Below are 18432 nucleotides of genomic sequence, written 5' to 3'. Positions count from 1 at the left end.
TTTTACTTAATGTAATTTTTTTTCTTTCTTTTTTTGTCATTAAATTACTGTATATTCTGCAATCAGAGTAGTATTATTCCAGCACAAAAATTATAAAAATTACATTTATGGGGACTATATTAATTTAAACAGATATATTTACACTAAATAAAAAAAAAAAAAAATCATCCATGTCATACAAACTAAGCGATTCGCTGAAATGATTTAGATTCTCAGCCCAAAATAAATATGAGAAGGCTGTTTAGCAGAACATTTTTAATCAACATTGCATGAGCAAAAATGGCAACCATGTAGCTTTCTCCTGGAATGAATATACAGTTGTGCTCAGAGCGATGGATAAGATTAGAAACATTGCTAAGTAGTGTTATTTGTTTGAAATGATTCATTTCAGTACTTTGTCCATTCCACCAGGGACAGTACATCATTGTATTTGTCATGTTGGTGAATCAGGTATGATAAAATGTGATCAGAGGTTTAGTTGGTGTAGGCTTTGCCAGATAGTACAAGGTCAAAGTCACTAGGGCTTGTAACGAGTGTTTGGCAAAGGAGTTGCCGGAGGCGGGAGCTGCAAGCATGAGCAGAAGTCTGGGTGTAGCACACGAACCAGTGAACTCATTTGCCACTACACACATACCTACTGAAAGCTACACCCTTGGCTGTGGAGGTTTGGTAGAGACCTCCTTCTCAAGAATTAGTAATCTGTCCTTTAGCTGTCTTGTAAAGCATGCGTTAAGTTCCTATGATGCATGAAATTGATTTGTTTTTCTCTGAACTATCTGTTATCTGTATCATGCAGTTTATGCCCTGCAGCAATGGATAACAAGGCTAGATTTTGAGAAACAGATAATATGGAGACAAGATCACTTTCTAAGAATATCCACACATTTATTTCAATGTCAGAATTGAGGGTCTGTCACTCAGAAATGCTATTTTTAGTGTTACAGATATGCAGCTGTCTCCACAGCTTTCCGAATGTCCACCATGTGTGTTAGTCCACCCTGTTTGCCAGACCTCCTCCAGGAACTCAAGATGAAGCTCATTCTGACACTTCCTTCAGGGGCCTACATCTCTCTCAGTTCTCAGTGTGGTGTGACGGGGGGATGTCATCATGCAACTTATTATACCACAAGTGTGGCATGGCCTGATTTTAAACGACAAGCTGAGCCCGGGGTCGTTGGAACTCAATCCAGGCATATTTTGCCCCAGCTTTCCATCCTACGCGTGTTTGTTTGCTGGCTTTGTACGTACATGGCTGTCCATGCTTCAGTGATTTCCATAAGCTCTCATGGACGTAGATTTTCTAGATTGGGATCATAAAAAGGATAGCCATTGCTGAAGATGGTCATTATAAGTTTTTTGTTATGTGCGCAGAAGGCATGTATAAACTGGCAATAATTCCACATCATAGATGCCCTTAGTTATGAGATCCTTAAAATTGATCCTGTTTACTTTTATACAATTTTTTTTTGGCTTATTGTGCATGATTCATTTGTGCACAGTCTTGTAAAGAAGTTTTTCTTCATATTTTGGATCAACCATGCACTCTTATATTTGTTTTAACCTTTCAGACCACTTTTTAGCTGATTTCACTAATAGTTTAGTTTATAGTGATAATTTAATCTTATGTTTGAAGATTTCAATTACTATAAATAAACGAAACTATTCAGTATATTTTGGGGTTGATGAATACCAGCCCTGCTGTTTATTAAGCATTTTTATGGTTATCATATCAAACATTGTTAAAGGCGATTTGCTGAAGCATTTAAAGAAAGTTTTTTTTCAGCGCCCTTGTAGGGGTATTGCTCCGATACTGCCACTTTCAGACAAGACTGATCCAAAACCAATATTCTGCATATACATATACCACACAAACTTCAAGTTTTCTTGCACTAATCTTCTCTGCCGCGGCTATCTTTCATCCTCCATTCAGCTTTTAAACTGCGCATGGCATTCAGTCACTACAATCAAGATGATAAAACTCTCTCCAAGATGATTTAATATTCCTAATATTATACTTGAATTGTAACTAAAGATAAATGGTTTTGCATAAAACGACTTTATCTTGATGGAGTTTTGTTTAGTTTCTAAATCATGTTCATTTCTATCGTGTTACATCACAACACTACATAGAGTAGAGAGTACTATGAATTGAAAAGGCTCAATAAACTATCGCACAGATTTAATATACTATGCATCAATGTCTCTTCCCTTTGTGCTCTGAACTTTTCTATGTGGAGCACTGCCTGCATGCTGTGACTCAGTGTTGCTTCAAGCATATCATTCTGCACACGGGATGCGCATAAGCGCTTTGTGCCACTCTGTATTAGGGGCTTTTGTATCATAATACTTTTGCACAATGACGGATTATTAGTCATTTATTAACAGCCTTTCTTGGTCCTCTTATCTATCATATGTTGCTGCCTCATTACTGTGCTATATATTTAAAAGAAAATGTCTTTTAATTTTATAGTAGGCCCTATATATTTATATATAAATATATAATTTTTTCATGAATGTATTTTACAATGTGTAACATTTTACCAGATTTAGCCCAACACTTTTAATTGTTCCCCACTAATTTTTTTTTTCTTCACTAAACATTTAGATTTTACTAAATTATTGTGCTCTCATGATTTTTCTAGACTAACTTTTGGTACTGAATTATCCACTTATCTAGTTTATAATAGTATTTTTGTCATAGATTATGATTATATATTTTTTTCTTTTGTTGTTTTTTCTTTATAAGAAAGTTGTCTATATTTAGTAGATTGAGTGATGATCAGTTCAACACACATTGAGGTATAGAAAGTCTACACTGATTCATTTAAATTTTTACTACAGGCATATTTAATGGTTCAAAATATTCGTCTACTTCAAATGCAATAATCAATATTGGCCTCGACTCCTGAAAAACACACATTGGTTACTCTTTATAATAATAATAAATATTAATATTTTGTATATTAAATAATATATCAATAGCTCAGTGCAAAAAAAAAAAATGGCACAAACAAATATAAGGTAAAATACTTGGTAGATGTTTCATGTAAATAGATGTTTCGCTTCAGTTCTGTTTGTTGTTTAGGCAGCTCATTATGGTTTGGAACAGGGCATTGCATTTTGCATTTGTTTTTTAATTACCTCGATAACAACAGCAGAATTGAATTAATTTGGCCTGGAAAGGCACAGTGCTCTCTGAGCGATTAGGATCCTTCAATACGACTCCCACAGTCTGTCAATAATGCTTAAAGGCCTAGGTTATTGTGCTCACAGAGAGCTGTGCAAAGACATTGAGGTGCCCTCTACAGATAACACAACTTTGAGACAGGGCTCCAAATGCGTATATTTACCCTGTAAACGGCAAGGCTTTCTCAGCGAGAGACAGTCTGTTTGTGTTCAGGTCCACTGAGCAAAGTACAACTGATGACATGGACTCACTCAGGATGTGTGATTGTGTGTAGAGCCGCTGGTTCCTGGTCCTGTTTGAGTGCGCTCATGGTGACGTGCTATTTTGGTCAGCTGAGAGTCAGTGGGTCCACACAATTTGCACAATTAGGGTTTATTTTTTTTAAGCTTGTCTGAACTTCCTGGAATAATTAAAGCTCAGATATTTTCAAGGGAAAATTTACTGTAATATGCACAGACGGCCAAAATAATTATTTTCTATTTGAATATAATTCAAAATCAAAAAAATAAATTCTATGACAGCAAAGCTGAATTTAGCATATAAAAGTTATTTACATTTTTTTATGAGATTTTGCAGTACTACTGTGTTTACTGCATTTTCAAATAAATTCAGACTAGGTGAGCTTAACCCCCCCCCCCCCCCTCAAAAAAAATCTTAATTATTCTTTTTTTTGGCTGCCAGTGTAAATATTATGCAACACATAAAACTCTATTAACACCATGGCATTGAATCCGGGTATATCTACAGTGGTATTAATAGTATTATCATGATATCACATGAACTTTGTTAGTTTATACAGAATCTTACTTGTCATCTTGTACTTCAGTGCAGCCACATTGAATTGTTGCATTCTTCTAAAATACATGTATACATGATTTGTTTGTAAACAAACTCTTTTTCTGTCTTTTCCCATATGCACCCTCTCCTGGATCTTCTTGCAGCAGGGGTCAGCCAAAGGTATGACCCTCATTTCTGTCTAAAATTCAAAAGCTTACGTCACACAAAATGCAAGTTTGATAGAACGTTCATACAGTACACAAGTTTGATAGAATAGAACAAATGAAAACACAAAGTAACCATTTTTATATCTATCTATCTGTCTTCCTTTTTTCAAGACCTTCGCCTATGACTACTGTTTTTGGTCGATGGATGAGTCTGAGACAGAGAAGTTTGCTGGTCAGTTTCTGGAAACACTTCTTGAAGAAGCCACTTTGTTTTTTGGTTCAGTACCAAACATTTCTGTACCTGTATCATCTTTTGATGTTTTTTTTTGTGCCGGGGCTGATGGTGCTACTGAAGATAAGGTTTTGTTTACACATCAAAATAATTTGTACTAACATTGTTTTTCCAGAAAATCTATAGTGTGTCACCTTGATGTTTTTAGTAAAGTTTCAAGTCATGGCACTCTATCTGCAGGACAGAAAGTGATTTGATTTATAAAATAAAAAACGTGTGTGTGTGTGTGTATATATATATATATATATATATATATATATATATATATATATATATATATATATATATTCTTATTTTTAGGACCATTAATTTTTTTTTCATTAAGCCATTTTTTATTTTTATTTTTTTTTAGTGTATTTGTTTAGGTGTCGTCATGCACTTCAGCACATCCATACATGGTTTCTCCTGTTTTCCTCTGTTTCTCTCCTTCACATGATGAATCATTTTGAAGCTACAGTGAATCCTATTTTTAGAACCATAAACTTAGTTCCCTTTCGATACTTCACTCATACTGCGTATGGGGAAAAGCTCCTTTTTCCTCGATACTGAAGCCTTTTTTCAATAACGCAGTGCAACTGCACTGCCATTGGTTTAATCTGTAAACTTTTTTAAACCAATGACAGCGCTGCGTAGCTGCGTGAGCCTGTGGCGATGCAGCGCGCCAAAGCCCGCCAGAATGGGCGGGGCGAATGGCTATATAAGCAGGCAATCGCCAGAGGAAATCAGATCTTACTCCTTCAGCGACGACTTCACTTCGTTGGATCTCTGCTGAACGCCTTCGCCTGGAACGAGCTCTCGCCGTCGAAGAGGCACCGCAGCGGACCAGCTGAGACCGCCGACCGCCTGCAGCGCCGGCGTACTCGCAGACAGCCGCTCTCAGCGCCGATCTCGGGCCGCCCGCTTCCCGCTTCCGGCCGCTTCTCAGCGATCTCCTGCCGCCATCCGGCGATCCTAAAAGAGCTTTTTCCAGCGGTTTTCACCGCTCTAAAAGAGCGTTTCTAACGCCGTTTTAACGGCGACGGCCATGCCGCGCCACAGCTGTGGCACATGCAGAGCCCCTCTGCATGAGGACGACGGCCATGGTGAGTGTGTTTTCTGCCTGGGTAAACCCCATGCTGAGGCTGCACTCACTGAGACTTCATGCTGCTTTTGTGAAAGCATGAGTCTCGCCTCTCTGCGCTCGCGGATTGCTTTCTTTAATGAAAGTAATCCCGCCCCTCGCGCCCTCCCGTCTTTTTCCTCCCGCGAGCCGGCCAGGAAAAGACAGCGGGGAAGAGGGGCCCAGCGCCCGGATTTGGGTGAGCTCACGCCGGCTCAGCGCCCGCGTGCCTCACCCTCTCCAATGAGAGAGCCGTCCCCTGTCCTCTTCTCACGCCCAGAGCAGCGTCCCTCGGCTGAAGCGAGCGACCTCGTCTCTTTTGGCGGATCGGAGGACGAGCCGCTTGACGACTCCATGTCACTCGCGGCTTCTGAAACGGAGGACTGGGCCGGCGATTCTGACCCCGCCCACCTGCCGTCACTGGAGCCCATCGACGCCAGAGCTGGGATGGATGCCGAGCTTCTCCGCATCCTCTCCAAGGCCGTTGAGGAACTCCATTTGGAGTGGGCCCCCCCTGAAGAGCCGACACGCAGCAGGCTGGACGAGTGGTACCTGCCAGGACGCCGCCAGGCCCCCCGCCAGCGACCTGCCCCATTCTTCCCTGAGGTTCATGACGAGCTGACAAAGTCGTGGCGCGCCCCCTACTCGGCCCGCCTACGCACTTCCTCTGCAGCTCTCAGCTCAGTAGATGGCTCTCAGGAGAAGGGCTATGAGCAATTGCCGCCCCTGGATGAGGCCGTGGCTGCTCACCTCTGTCCCCCCGCGGCTGTGGGGTGGAAAAATAAGAGAGCCCTTCCTTCCAAGCCATGCAGGACGACCTCTGCCATGGCTGGCAGGGCCTACACTTCTGCGGGCCAAGCCGCTTCATCTCTGCACACCATGGCCATATTGCAGGTGTTCCAGGCAAAGCTTCTCCGTTCCCTGGATGAGTCTAGCTGTAGTGAACCTGCTTTCCGTGACCTCCGCAGCGCCACTGATTTGGCTCTGCGCGCCACGAAAGCCACGGCCCAGGCCATCGGACGATCCATGGCCAACCTGGTTGTGCTGGAGCGCCACCTCTGGCTCAACCTAACAGAGATTAAGGAGAGCGACAAAGTGGCCTTTCTCGATGCCCCAGTCTCTCCATGCGGCCTCTTCGGACCAGCGGTAGAAGGGTTTACAGAACGCTTCACTGCAGCACAGAAGTCGTCCCAAGCCATGCGACACTTCCTGCCCAAGCGCTCCACCTCTGCCCCGAGTCGCCCCAGGACTGCGCCGACTCAGCACCAGAGCAAACCTGCCCCTTCTACCCCCCAGGCGGCACCCCCTAAGGAGCAGCACCCAGCTCGCCCCACTAGGCGCGCTAAACCGCCTAGACGTCAGGGCCCCCGGCAAAGGATTGTGCTGGACCCGACGCCCTCTAAATCCTCCTGATCGTTGGGGAAGAAAGAGGAAGGGGCAAAGTCCCGCTGCGGCCGGACCACCCCAGAAGCTCTCTCGCCTGTCTGCTGTGCGACCTGGGCCCACTGTTGTTGCGTCCACGCAAAGCGCCGTTGTTATGGCGAACACAATAAATATTTCACATTTTCAAAAAGAGAGCACTTTTCCTCTTCCACACTCGTCGGTGTTCAGGCCCCTGATCAGCGGTCTGCCATCCGACACTATCCAGCCCCTTGTCACGCGGGCCGAGGCCTGGCAGGCCATCCCCGGAGTGTCCAAGTGGGTGTTGGGGATAATAAAACACGGATACTCACTGCAGTTCGCCCGAAGACCCCCGCGTTTTCGCGGAGTGATTCCCACCTCGGTAGAGCCGGACGATGCTCAGGTCCTCCGCACCGAAGTGATGACGCTGTTAAGGAAGGGAGCCATAGAGATAGTTCCTCCCTCAGACAGCGGGTCGGGGTTCTACAGCCGTTATTTCCTTGTCCCCAAGAAAGATGGCGGTCTCAGACCCATCTTAGACCCCAGACATCTGAACCTTTCTCTCATGAAACGGAAGTTCAAGATGTTGACACTGAAGCAGATCCTCACGCAGATTTGCCCCGAGGACTGGTTCTTCTCGCTGGACCTGAAAGATGCTTACTTTCACATCCAGATAGCCCCCCATCACAGACGATTCTTGAGGTTCGCGTTCGAGGGTGTGGCTTACCAATATACAGTCCTTCCCTTTGGGCTGTCTCTAGCTCCCCGCACTTTCACGAAGTGCATGAACGAGGCGCTCTCCCCTCTGAGACAGATGGGAATTCGCATTCTGAACTATCTCGACGACTGGCTCATTCTAGCCCAGTCACGAACCGAGCTAGACCACAACAGATCCATGCTCCTGAGCCACTTACAGTGCCTAGGACTCAGGGTCAATTTCGCCAAGAGCTCACTGCTCCCCAGCCAACGTATTACGTTCCTGGGAGCAGTTTTCGACTCCGTCAATATGAGGGCGGTCATATCACCAGAGCGCGCTCTTGTACTTCAGCAGCTCGCGGCCTCTGTCAAGAACAAAGCCTGTTTCCCTCTGAAGTTCTTTCAGAGAATGCTAGGGCTGATGGCTTCCGCCTCCCCAGTTTTACAGCTCGGCCTCCTACGAATGCGGCCCTTGCAGTACTGGCTGAAACTCCGGGTCCCACCTCATGCTTGGCGGCACGGCCGCTTTCGCATCAGGGTCAACCAGGCCTGTCTAGCAGCCCTGGAGCCTTGGATGAACCCTGTTTGGTTCAGTCGTGGAGTACCCCTACAGGCGGTTTCCAGAAGGACGGTACTCTCAACAGATGCGTCCAACCTGGGTTGGGGTGCTCTGTGCGAGGGCAGACCAGCCTTCGGCTCGTGGTCGCACGAAGAAAGCCATCTTCATATCAACTGCCTCGAGATGCTGGCAGTGGAACGAGCCCTTCAATCCTTTCAGGCAATCTTGGAAGGGCGCCACATCCTAGTCCAGTCGGACAGCATGACAGTGGTGTCCTACATAAATCACCAAGGCGGCCTTTCGTCCAGCCGCCTCTGCGCACTGGCAAAGCGCCTCTTGGAATGGGCATTACCCAGGTTGCGATCGCTCAAGGCGACACACATACCTGGCAAGACGAATCTGGGAGCAGACATGCTTTCACGGAGCAATGTCCCCTCGGACGAGTGGATGCTCCATCCCCAGACAGTTCTCAAAATCTGGGAGATTTTCGGGAAGGCAGAGGTCGACCTCTTCGCCTCAGAAAGCAACTCTCATTGCCCAACTTATTTTTCAAAGGAAACAGATGCACTGGCCCACAACTGGCCCAGCCTCCTTCTTTATGCTTTCCCCCCGATTGCTCTGATCCCTCAGGTCATCAGACGAGTCAGGGAAGACAGACACAGAGTCCTCCTAGTGGCCCCACTCTGGAGGACCCAAGTTTGGTCCTCGGAGCTTTTCAGGCTTTCCATGAAAGCCCCATGGCCGATCCCCCTGAGGCGGGACCTCCTCTCTCAGGCGAACAGGACAATCTGGCATCCACAGCCAGAACTCTGGGCTCTGCATGTATGGTCCCTCGATGGGAGCCTCTGAGCCTCCCCGGGGACGTACTACACACCATTGCTCAGGCAAGAGCCCCGTCTACAAGACGCCTCTATGCCCAAAAATGGTCAGTCTTTGTTGACTGGTGCTTAGCACAAAACAAAGACCCTGTTGAGTGTGATGTATCTCCGATACTGTCATTTCTCCAGGAGCGTCTAGAAAAGGGTCTCACCCCTTCCACACTCAAAGTGTACGTAGCAGCCATTGCAGCATTTCATGCTCCTATTGCTGGCCAATCAGTGGGTCGACACAGCCTCATTGTGCATTTCCTGAGAGGTGCTAGGCGGTTGAAGCCCCCACGCCCTCTTACCGTTCCCACTTGGGACCTTCACACGGTCCTTGGAGCACTCAAAGGACCTCCCTTTGAACCGCTGCGGTCAGCTGACCTTCGGCCCCTAACGCTCAAAACCGCTCTGCTACTTGCTCTAGCATCGGTCAAGCGTGTTGGCGATTTGCAGGCCCTCTCGGTGAGCCCTGCATGCCTTGAGTTTGGGCCCAATGACTCTAAGGTCATTTTAAAACCCAGGCATGGCTACGTACCTAAAGTGCTCTCGACGCCATTCAGAGCACAGGTAATTTCCCTCTCAGCTCTGCCTCCGTTGTCAGGTGAGCGGGAGCTGGATTTACTCTGCCCAGTGAGGGCTTTGAGAATTTACATTGAGCGGTCTCAGCCGTTCAGGCAATCTGACCAGCTTTTTGTCTGCTTTGGTGACCGCACCAAAGGGTCTTCGGTCTCAAAGCAACGCCTCTCGCGTTGGATAGTTGAAGCTATCGCTCTATGTTACTCCTCTATGGGCCTTGAGTGCCCCATAGGAGTTAGAGCCCACTCTACTAGAGGGATGGCCTCTTCATGGGCCTGGTCTAGTGGTGTCTCTATCAAGGACATCTGTGAGGCGGCCGGCTGGTCCTCGCCGTCCACTTTTGTCAGGTTCTATAACTTGGATATCCCGACCTTGCATGCTCGGGTTCTTTCGGTTTGATACGACAGCCTCTAGCAGACTCTGTCATCATACCACCTCCAGGGAGCTAGCTCCCTCTCAGCAGTGTAGCGTCAAGGGTTCGATGGCTCCGGCCCTCTCACTTATCCTCTGGACCCCAGGGTGTTCAAGTTAAGTCTTGTCGTTCCCTACCGTGGCACGGCGCGGTTGAATTCGTTCCCCATACGCAGTATGAGTGAAGTATCGAAAGGGAACGTACTCGGTTACGAACGTAACCTCGGTTCCCTGAGATACGGAACGAGTACTGCGTTATATGCCGTGCCACGAGGCTGCGGGTTCAGTGTCGTCGCTTCAGTCGTATGACCTGATTTCCTCTGGCGATTGCCTGCTTATATAGCCATTCGCCCCGCCCATTCTGGCGGGCTTTGGCGCGCTGCATCGCCACAGGCTCGCGCAGCTACGCAGCGCTGTCATTGGTTTAAAAAAGTTTACAGATTAAACCAATGGCAGTGCAGTTGCACTGCGTTATTGAAAAAAGGCTTCAGTATCGAGGAAAAAAGGAGCTTTTCCCCATACGCAGTACTCGTTCCGTATCTCAGGGAACCGAGGTTACGTTCGTAACCGAGTACGTTTAGTTTAATTGTTTTCTCGGAGTCATACATCACTTGAAAATGTTCTTGTCAGGTTTTTGTAAGATTTCACATTTATGTACGTCCGTCTTAATTGTTATTCAATTATATTTTAACAGGCCAAGATGTAGTGTTTCAGTGCCTTGGGGAGAGTCTTTTGCACAATGCCTTTCAGGGTTACAACGCCTGTATTTTTGCATATGGGCAGACTGGTGAGTAATGCTTTGTACGCAATGACCTTTGCTCAGTTTTTTTTAAAAGCACTCTAAACATAACCATTCTTCTTTTGTAATTTAGTTACTTGTTTAAGGGGTCATCGGATGCGAAATGCACTTTTACATGCTGTTTAAACATAAATGTGTGTTAGCAGTGTGTATACACAACAACTCTATAATGATAAAAATCATTCGCCTCAGGCTCTGGGAAGTCATACACCATGATGGGTTCAGCAGACCAACCCGGTTTGATCCCCAGACTCTGCAGTTCTCTGTTTGAGCGAACCATTCAGCACCAGCGAGAGGAAGAGAGCTTCACCGTGGAAGTCTCTTATATGGAAATCTACAATGAGAAAGTCCGGGACCTTTTGGACCCCAAAGGGTGAAGCCTATTATGTCTCATGTTTAATCCCTGAGCTTTACTCCGCTGTAGATGTTGATCTTACACAATATCCATTTTTTCCCCATAGGAGTCGACAGGCCTTAAGAGTGAGAGAGCATAAAGTTTTGGGGCCTTATGTTGATGGTCTATCAAGGCTTGCGGTAGAAAGTTACAAGGTAACAAAAAAGGACAAAAATATCATGTAATAACATGCACTTTACACAATGATTTAACTTTAACCTTCTTTTTTCTAATTCATACTGTCGTTTAGTTGATCATGTGGCTCAGTTATCCCCTCTTTGGGTCTGCAGTTGATGTTTGGCAAATCCCACTGTATGAATGTTTGTAGTCAGCTCACGATACTACATGTCACTGCTTTTTGGTCTTATGGAACTCTTAGTCATACTAAAGCCTGCACAGAATCTGTAAAAAACTGATTTCCATGGCTTTTTGCAGAATTTGATGCATTTAATTGTGTAGTTTGTCACCTATTCTTTTAATTCTACTAAAATATGTTGAGTTAAAATGGGTTTAATGTGTCTTTGGTTTAACACGTTTGTACAAATTGTAATCCATTCTGTAGAATTCCAGAGATTCCATAGGTGATCATTGTGGAAGCCCTATTTAACTCAGTTCAAAACCTAAAAACAGGTTACTTTGTAGTAACCATAATTCATCAGTATTGTGCGTGCCTTATTTTTTATTAAACAAGTACTTATTTTAAACCAAAAAATAAGTAAGCACAAGCGTGCAGTATTTCTGACCTTTAAAGCATGTCTGAGATTCTAATCGTGTCCCTTCTCTTACCCGAAGGACATTGAGTCCTTGATGTCTGAGGGGAATAAATCCCGTACTGTGGCGGCCACCAATATGAATGAGGAAAGCAGTCGCTCACATGCTGTTTTCAAAATCATCCTCACGCACACACTAAAGGACCTGCAGTCGGGGGTAAGGACACACTTACACACACTGTTCTAAAGCTGATTTTCATAGATAAAGATTTAGATGCAAGATAATGCAAGTGGAAAATCTCAAAATACACGCTCCAGGTCCACACTTTATGTTAAACAAAGTTTCTTGCAACATAAAACTTATCCATTACCACTATGCACACTTAGTTCTTACTGCTGTAAATTTTTAGACTTTGGGTAAATGACCTTCTTTAGGATTGGCTAACCTTTGCATACCAGCATAGTTTGGTTATCAGGTTGGGTCAAGTTTCTGAATTCTGAATAAACACGACTATGCAAATGTAGGTGGTCATTTTAATGTATTCTCAACTTTGCAACCATGATTTACTATGGTATTGTAAATGGTCTGGATGGCCAGAGTCTGTCCTCAAACTCTCTAATTTGAAATGAAAAAGGAAAACTTTGTTAGGGTAGTATAATTTGGGAACATTCCTGATTCTGCTGTTTGATAATGAAACTCAGACCTTGAATGTTCTTGCAAGATCCTCATGAAATAAAGCCAAGTACTGTAGCAAGGGGAAGACTGAGAGATGAGTCATCATGTCCAGCCCTGATGATCTCATAGATGGATGTATTGAATACCTTTTATCAGCTGATGTGGACCTGTTATGGCACAGTCCAGTGTTAAGTCTCAAATGTTCCACTTTTACATAAACTTGCCTTTGTTCCATCCACTTTGGGTCATTACTGTATGTTTCCTATTTATAATATTGCATAGATTGTTTAATTTATGCATCTCCAAAGATCTTGTACCATTAAGGTCACTCTGGACCAAGCAAACCTTCCCTTATCGGCTTTATCGTGAGCATGGAGAGAGCTCATGCAAATGGCAGGAAAATCGATGAATAAATTATAGAGTGTCCGAGTTTAGATGTCAGCTGATCTCCTCTTGTGCTGTCCTGGTGTCACTGTGCTTTTCTTTTGTGCCGTATGTCATGATCACCTGATTCGACTTGTGTCCAGTTCCTAATCTATAATTTATCAGGGCCTGGACTGTGCTTGCCACTCAACAGGTGCAAGATCTAAATGTAGCATGTTGTCACTAAAAAACAGCCATGATAAAGTTTTAGCCTGCATGCACATACCCATGCACCAAACCCAGCCCTTATGTGTGTGCTGCTTGTCATCTCAGCCATCAATAAGTAATGATGTGTGTATTTTTCCTGCGCAGTCATCAGTGCTGTCTTTTCCATGCTGTGGTTTTCCATGCAAACAACGCTGTGGGGCAGTAGATTACCTCTGATTTCTATATCCTTTTGAATTCAAATCTGTGTTTAGCATATTATGGAAAACATTAAAACTAGATTTTTTACATTGTCTGTGCTTGACTGTGTAAACTCACCACTATTCAACACTTGTGTGTTCTTACTGCTATGCAGTAACTGATTAGATATAATCTGGATTATGTAGTCAGATTAATTTTTTATTTAATTTAAATTAATTTTTTAAGTAATTGTAATATTTTAAAATATTCTAAATCCGATTACAGTTACTTTTTTTTATCTGTTACAAGATTACATATTTACTCACTCAATAGCAATAATTCATGGCTTAATTAATGACTTATTGAATTGAATTAATTATTTGTTTTTTATTAAACTCACAAACCCCTTGCAGTTAGTTTTAGATCCCCAGTTTGGGAAACCTTGACATAATTTAATGTTTAAGGCACTTGGAATGGAATATATTTTCTTTTTCTTTTCTTTATATCAGTATGGTACAATATCCTTTATAAATCAATATTATAAACGAGATGGGTCAAAAGTCATCTAAAAGTAATGAAAAAGTAGTCTGATTATATTACCTAAAATGTGCAATTTATGTAATTTAACTACAATTTATGTCAGGTAATTCGGAATCCATAGCCGACTACAGTTTGCTAGTAGCTAATCTATCCAGCTCAGGCAATTGCTAACATGTTTTGAGGCATTAATTTGTACCTACGCAGTTGCCAGAGTGTTTGCAGTGCTAAGCTGTTCTGGGGTGCGTTTCCCAAAGGCATAGTTGCTAACCTATTTGCAACTTAGTCGGTTGGCAATGGGAAATTGTATTGCAACCAACTTAACTTAGTTAGCAATTATGATTTTGGGAAACGCTCCCTGTTTGGTTGTCAGGGTTGTTACTAAGGTGTTCTGAGTGGTTAATGCTTAGCTTTGTGGTTGCTAGGTGATTTAGGCGGTTCTCTGAGGGATTAATGGATAGCTATAAGGTTGCTGGGGTGTTCTGAGAGGGTTAATGTATGGTTTAAAGGTGGATAAGGGGTTCTGGGTGGTTGTCAGGGTGTTTCCTAGTTGCTAATACGTTCTTGGGGATTCATATGTATCTCTGTAGTTGCTAGGGTGTTCTGAGTTGTTTTAACTGCCTCACTTTGCAGTTGCTAATGTGTTGTGAAGAGTTTACTAATAACACTGTGCTTGCAGAGGTCACTCACTTATTTAGTCTTAAAGGTACAGTAGCAAGAACAGCCTGTTCGTTCTAAAGGTCACAGAGACGGTGGAAATGGGTCATAAAAAAGTAACTTGAGTGTAGTTAAAGAAGGGAAAAAATGTAATGCTACAAAAGAGCCTTTTAAATAGCTGATTATAGATTGACGACTGAACTCTGGCTCTGTATGATTGTGTATTCTCAGCCAATGTGCATGTGGAGCCTGAAGCAGCACAACGACTCTTTGTTGCTGTAATGCACTGTAATCTCGGTCCAGCTCAGTCCCCCCTCCTCACGACTTCCCATATCCATCTCCCTGCCCCTTCTCTCAATTAAACCTCATCTCTGATGCTCAAACAGGGGAATTGTGTACAGTAAGGTCTGATGCTGGGGCACATAAAGAAACTCCACCCCACATACTGCTCCAATGCTGTGCAATAGAGAGGAGAACAATGGATGCTTTCTACAGCCCACTATTGCCTCTCTTGTCATTGTTACTTCGTAATATAGGACAGCTCACCAGAATTTGTCCAGCATGGTCATTCATACACAAATTTAACATTTAAAGCCGTTTCCCTGGGTCTCTAGGGAGGACAAGCACAGACAGGATTGACAACCATGGAAATGTTCAGTAGTGAGGGATTTTATGTAGTTTTTTTTTTAGTAGTTCCCGTCACTGTTTATTTCCAGGATAACTAGGCGCCAATCATGGAAACATACACATAATGAGGTCATGTGACATGCTATTCTGAAGAAAAAAAGAACATTATGCAGTAAGCAGTATTCAATTTTGAACGTAGCGTCTCATTTCTTTTTTGTTCCTTTTCTCTTTCTACAGACAAGTGGGGAAAAGGTGAGTAAGCTGAGTTTGGTGGACTTGGCAGGAAGTGAGAGAGCTGCAAAGACAGGCGCTGCAGGCGAGCGGCTCAAGGAAGGCAGCAACATTAACAAGTGTGTGCAACCTTGACTCTCTTTTATTTTTAAAGCTGTCTTGTCTTGGTACTTTTTTTTAATTAAAGTACAAACCTGCAGAGGTTTTGCATTAATTTTATGGAAGAATAAGAAAAGAAACCAGAACAACAGAGTCTAGTTGATACTTCTTAAAGCCTGAATGTTTTTTTTTTCTGCATTTGGACACATTTGTAACCCATAAATGCAATGCATTATATTATATTATATTATATTATATTATATTATATTATATTATATTATATTATATTATATTATATTATATTATATTATATTATATTATATTATATTATATTATATTATATTATATTAATAATTAGTAATAATAAAATTAGTTGTTTTTCAGTCCATTAATCAATATCATATTACTATATATAATTTGTTACATTATATTAAACCCTACCAAGGACAAGAAATGTGGAGAATGAATGTATGTTATGTTATTGTAAATTATTTATTAATGATGAATAAAAATGTAATCTGATAAAATAACAATTTCATGTTCCCAAAAGCATCTTCATTTTCCTCATGCATAATTTGATACATTTTTCTCTTTCAATTTTGGTGTAAAATGTGACCAGACATGTTTTTGTGAGATTCTCTTGCTTAATCTAGTCTCTGAATGTCTGAGTCACCTCTGAATATTTTCCTGTGGTGCTGAATTGAGGCGTCTCCTTTTTTGTTGGATGGGTGCTTTGTCTTTTACAGGAGACATGTCATGGAAAATAACTGTTTGGAAAAAAGTTTTGTCGTCTTTGTAGACATTATCTTCATTTTCAGTGTGAAGCTCCCCACTAATATTGTGTTTGAATGTTTTAGCCCTCTAAGAATGTATTTTAGTTGATTAAAGATACCGTGGAGAATCAGAGTTGTTAAATTGGCTACATCTAAGGGCACAGTTTGTTCTGAGAAAGGTTTATAAATCTGGTTAAGGCTTTTTGGCCTGCCAGTGCATATTTCTGTGTGTGAACTGTGTCTTTTTCCTTGGTCTGTTACTCTTTCACTTACTTTTTCCATTTCTCTCTTTCCCCTCCACGCCGGGCAGGTCTTTAACCACTCTGGGTTTGGTGATCTCAGCTCTGGCAGACCAGGGTGCTGGAAAGAACAAGAACAAGTTTGTGCCCTACAGAGATTCGGTGCTGACATGGCTGCTTAAGGTATAAACACTCATTCTGTCCGGTAAAAACACCAGGAAGGGGAATTTCCACAGTATTTTTTACGTTTTTCAATTCAGTTCCTTCCACACACTTTATAATCTCTGAAAAGGGACCACTCTGCCATGTGCATTAATGTTTAATGTCTGTCCTTCTGGTGTAACCACAGGACAGTCTGGGTGGAAACAGTCGGACTGCTATGGTTGCCACTATAAGCCCTGCGGCAGATAATTATGATGAGACGCTGTCAACATTGCGCTATGCAGACCGAGCAAAGAGCATCGTCAACCACGCCGTGGTCAACGAAGACCCCAATGCCAGGATCATCCGGGAACTGCGAGAAGAGGTGGAGAAACTGCGAGATCAGCTGACGCAGGCTGAGGTACACATTTTGATCATTTTCTTAGTGTGACCTTGCAAAATGTCAAAAACAGCATGTTAAGAGCCACGTTCCTCTACAGTCGATGAAGGCACCAGATCTGAAGGAGAGACTGGAGGAATCGGAGAAATTGATACAGGAGATGACGGTCACCTGGGAAGAGAAGCTGAGGAAGACCGAGGAAATCGCACAAGTAAGTTTAGTTTGGACTAAAATGTTGTTTACGTCTGGATGTTCTGTAGTTCATATTCACACCGTATAACACCATATAACACCATCCGTCAAACACAGAAGAGGACGCTAAAGTTCTTCTCGCAATGTTCTTTTCTTTGCACAGGAGAGACAAAAACAGCTGGAGAGTCTTGGCATCTCTCTGCAGTCATCTGGTATCAAGGTTGGAGAAGATAAATGCTTCCTGGTCAACCTCAACGCTGACCCTGCCCTTAATGAACTATTGGTTTATTATCTAAAGGTAATGCATAAAGATTTGATTTTATTTTATTATAAGAGTTTTGCATATTGTGTGTATACTGTTATATTAATAGTATTATTATTTATATTATTTGCTACTTATTATTACACAATATGCATGTTTATAATAATAATAATAATAATTATTATTATTATACACATTTTTATATAACAATATATAAAAAGTATATATTATAATATAATATACATTTTATTATTCTTATATATTTAATGCTTTTTTTAAAATATTGAATTAGTAGTAGTATTACGGGACAGGGGACTATATTGTAGTTTAATTTGTAACTCCGTGCTTGAAAATGTGGCTCCCTTTATGTCTTGATTTGGCCTCTGTGGATGTCATCAGAGTTATAGCTGCATCATGGGAATCATGGGATATTTTGCAGGAACACACTAAGGTCGGATCAGCAGATTCACAGGACATCCAGCTTTGTGGAATGGGCATCCAAGCAGAGCATTGTGTCATTAACATCACACCTGAGGGAGCTGTCTTTCTCAACCCTTACAGAAACTCAAGGTAATGCATCGAGGATAGTAGTGTAAATGTTGCTTGTATAGTACATTTATGTATAAGACAAGTTCTTTTATCTAAAAAAAACTTTTAACTTACATTAATAACAACCTACCTGCCAAATCGTTATTTAGGTAAATGTTAAATGTAAAGTTTTTAAAGCAACTTCCTTTGTTACAGAACATGTGTGAACGGATCTCCAGTCACCAGTCGGCAGCAGCTTCACCATGGTGACCGTATTTTTTGGGGAAACAATCACTTCTTCAGGTCAGTGTTATTACCCTGGACTAAGGAATGTCACATAGCGGCTCCCTGTATTTGTACTTAAAAGTGCA

General features: G+C 42.7%; 1 protein-coding gene across 4 annotated transcripts in view; it reads left to right on the top strand.

Annotated features, from left to right (window-relative positions):
* Positions 1-18432, top strand: part of LOC113099644 (kinesin-like protein KIF13B) — a 44635-nt gene that overhangs the window by 10834 nt on the left and 15369 nt on the right. For 3 of the 4 annotated variants that reach the window (XM_026264526.1, XM_026264528.1, XM_026264525.1), the window contains exons 3-15: positions 4129-4144; positions 4303-4363; positions 10723-10815; positions 11020-11200; positions 11289-11376; positions 12014-12148; positions 15434-15546; positions 16610-16721; positions 16888-17100; positions 17180-17290; positions 17435-17569; positions 17973-18103; positions 18278-18364. In XM_026264526.1, the coding sequence (XP_026120311.1) occupies positions 4129-4144; positions 4303-4363; positions 10723-10815; positions 11020-11200; positions 11289-11376; positions 12014-12148; positions 15434-15546; positions 16610-16721; positions 16888-17100; positions 17180-17290; positions 17435-17569; positions 17973-18103; positions 18278-18364 (1476 nt within the window). The remainder of the gene's footprint in view (positions 1-4128; positions 4145-4302; positions 4364-10722; positions 10816-11019; positions 11201-11288; positions 11377-12013; positions 12149-15433; positions 15547-16609; positions 16722-16887; positions 17101-17179; positions 17291-17434; positions 17570-17972; positions 18104-18277; positions 18365-18432) is intronic. The other variant, XM_026264527.1, reaches the window with a different exon arrangement.

Source organism: Carassius auratus, unplaced genomic scaffold (genome assembly GCF_003368295.1).
Source record: "Carassius auratus strain Wakin unplaced genomic scaffold, ASM336829v1 scaf_tig00216989, whole genome shotgun sequence".
Taxonomy (NCBI): Eukaryota; Metazoa; Chordata; class Actinopteri; order Cypriniformes; family Cyprinidae; genus Carassius; species Carassius auratus.
This window is presented reverse-complemented; position numbering and strand designations above follow the sequence as displayed.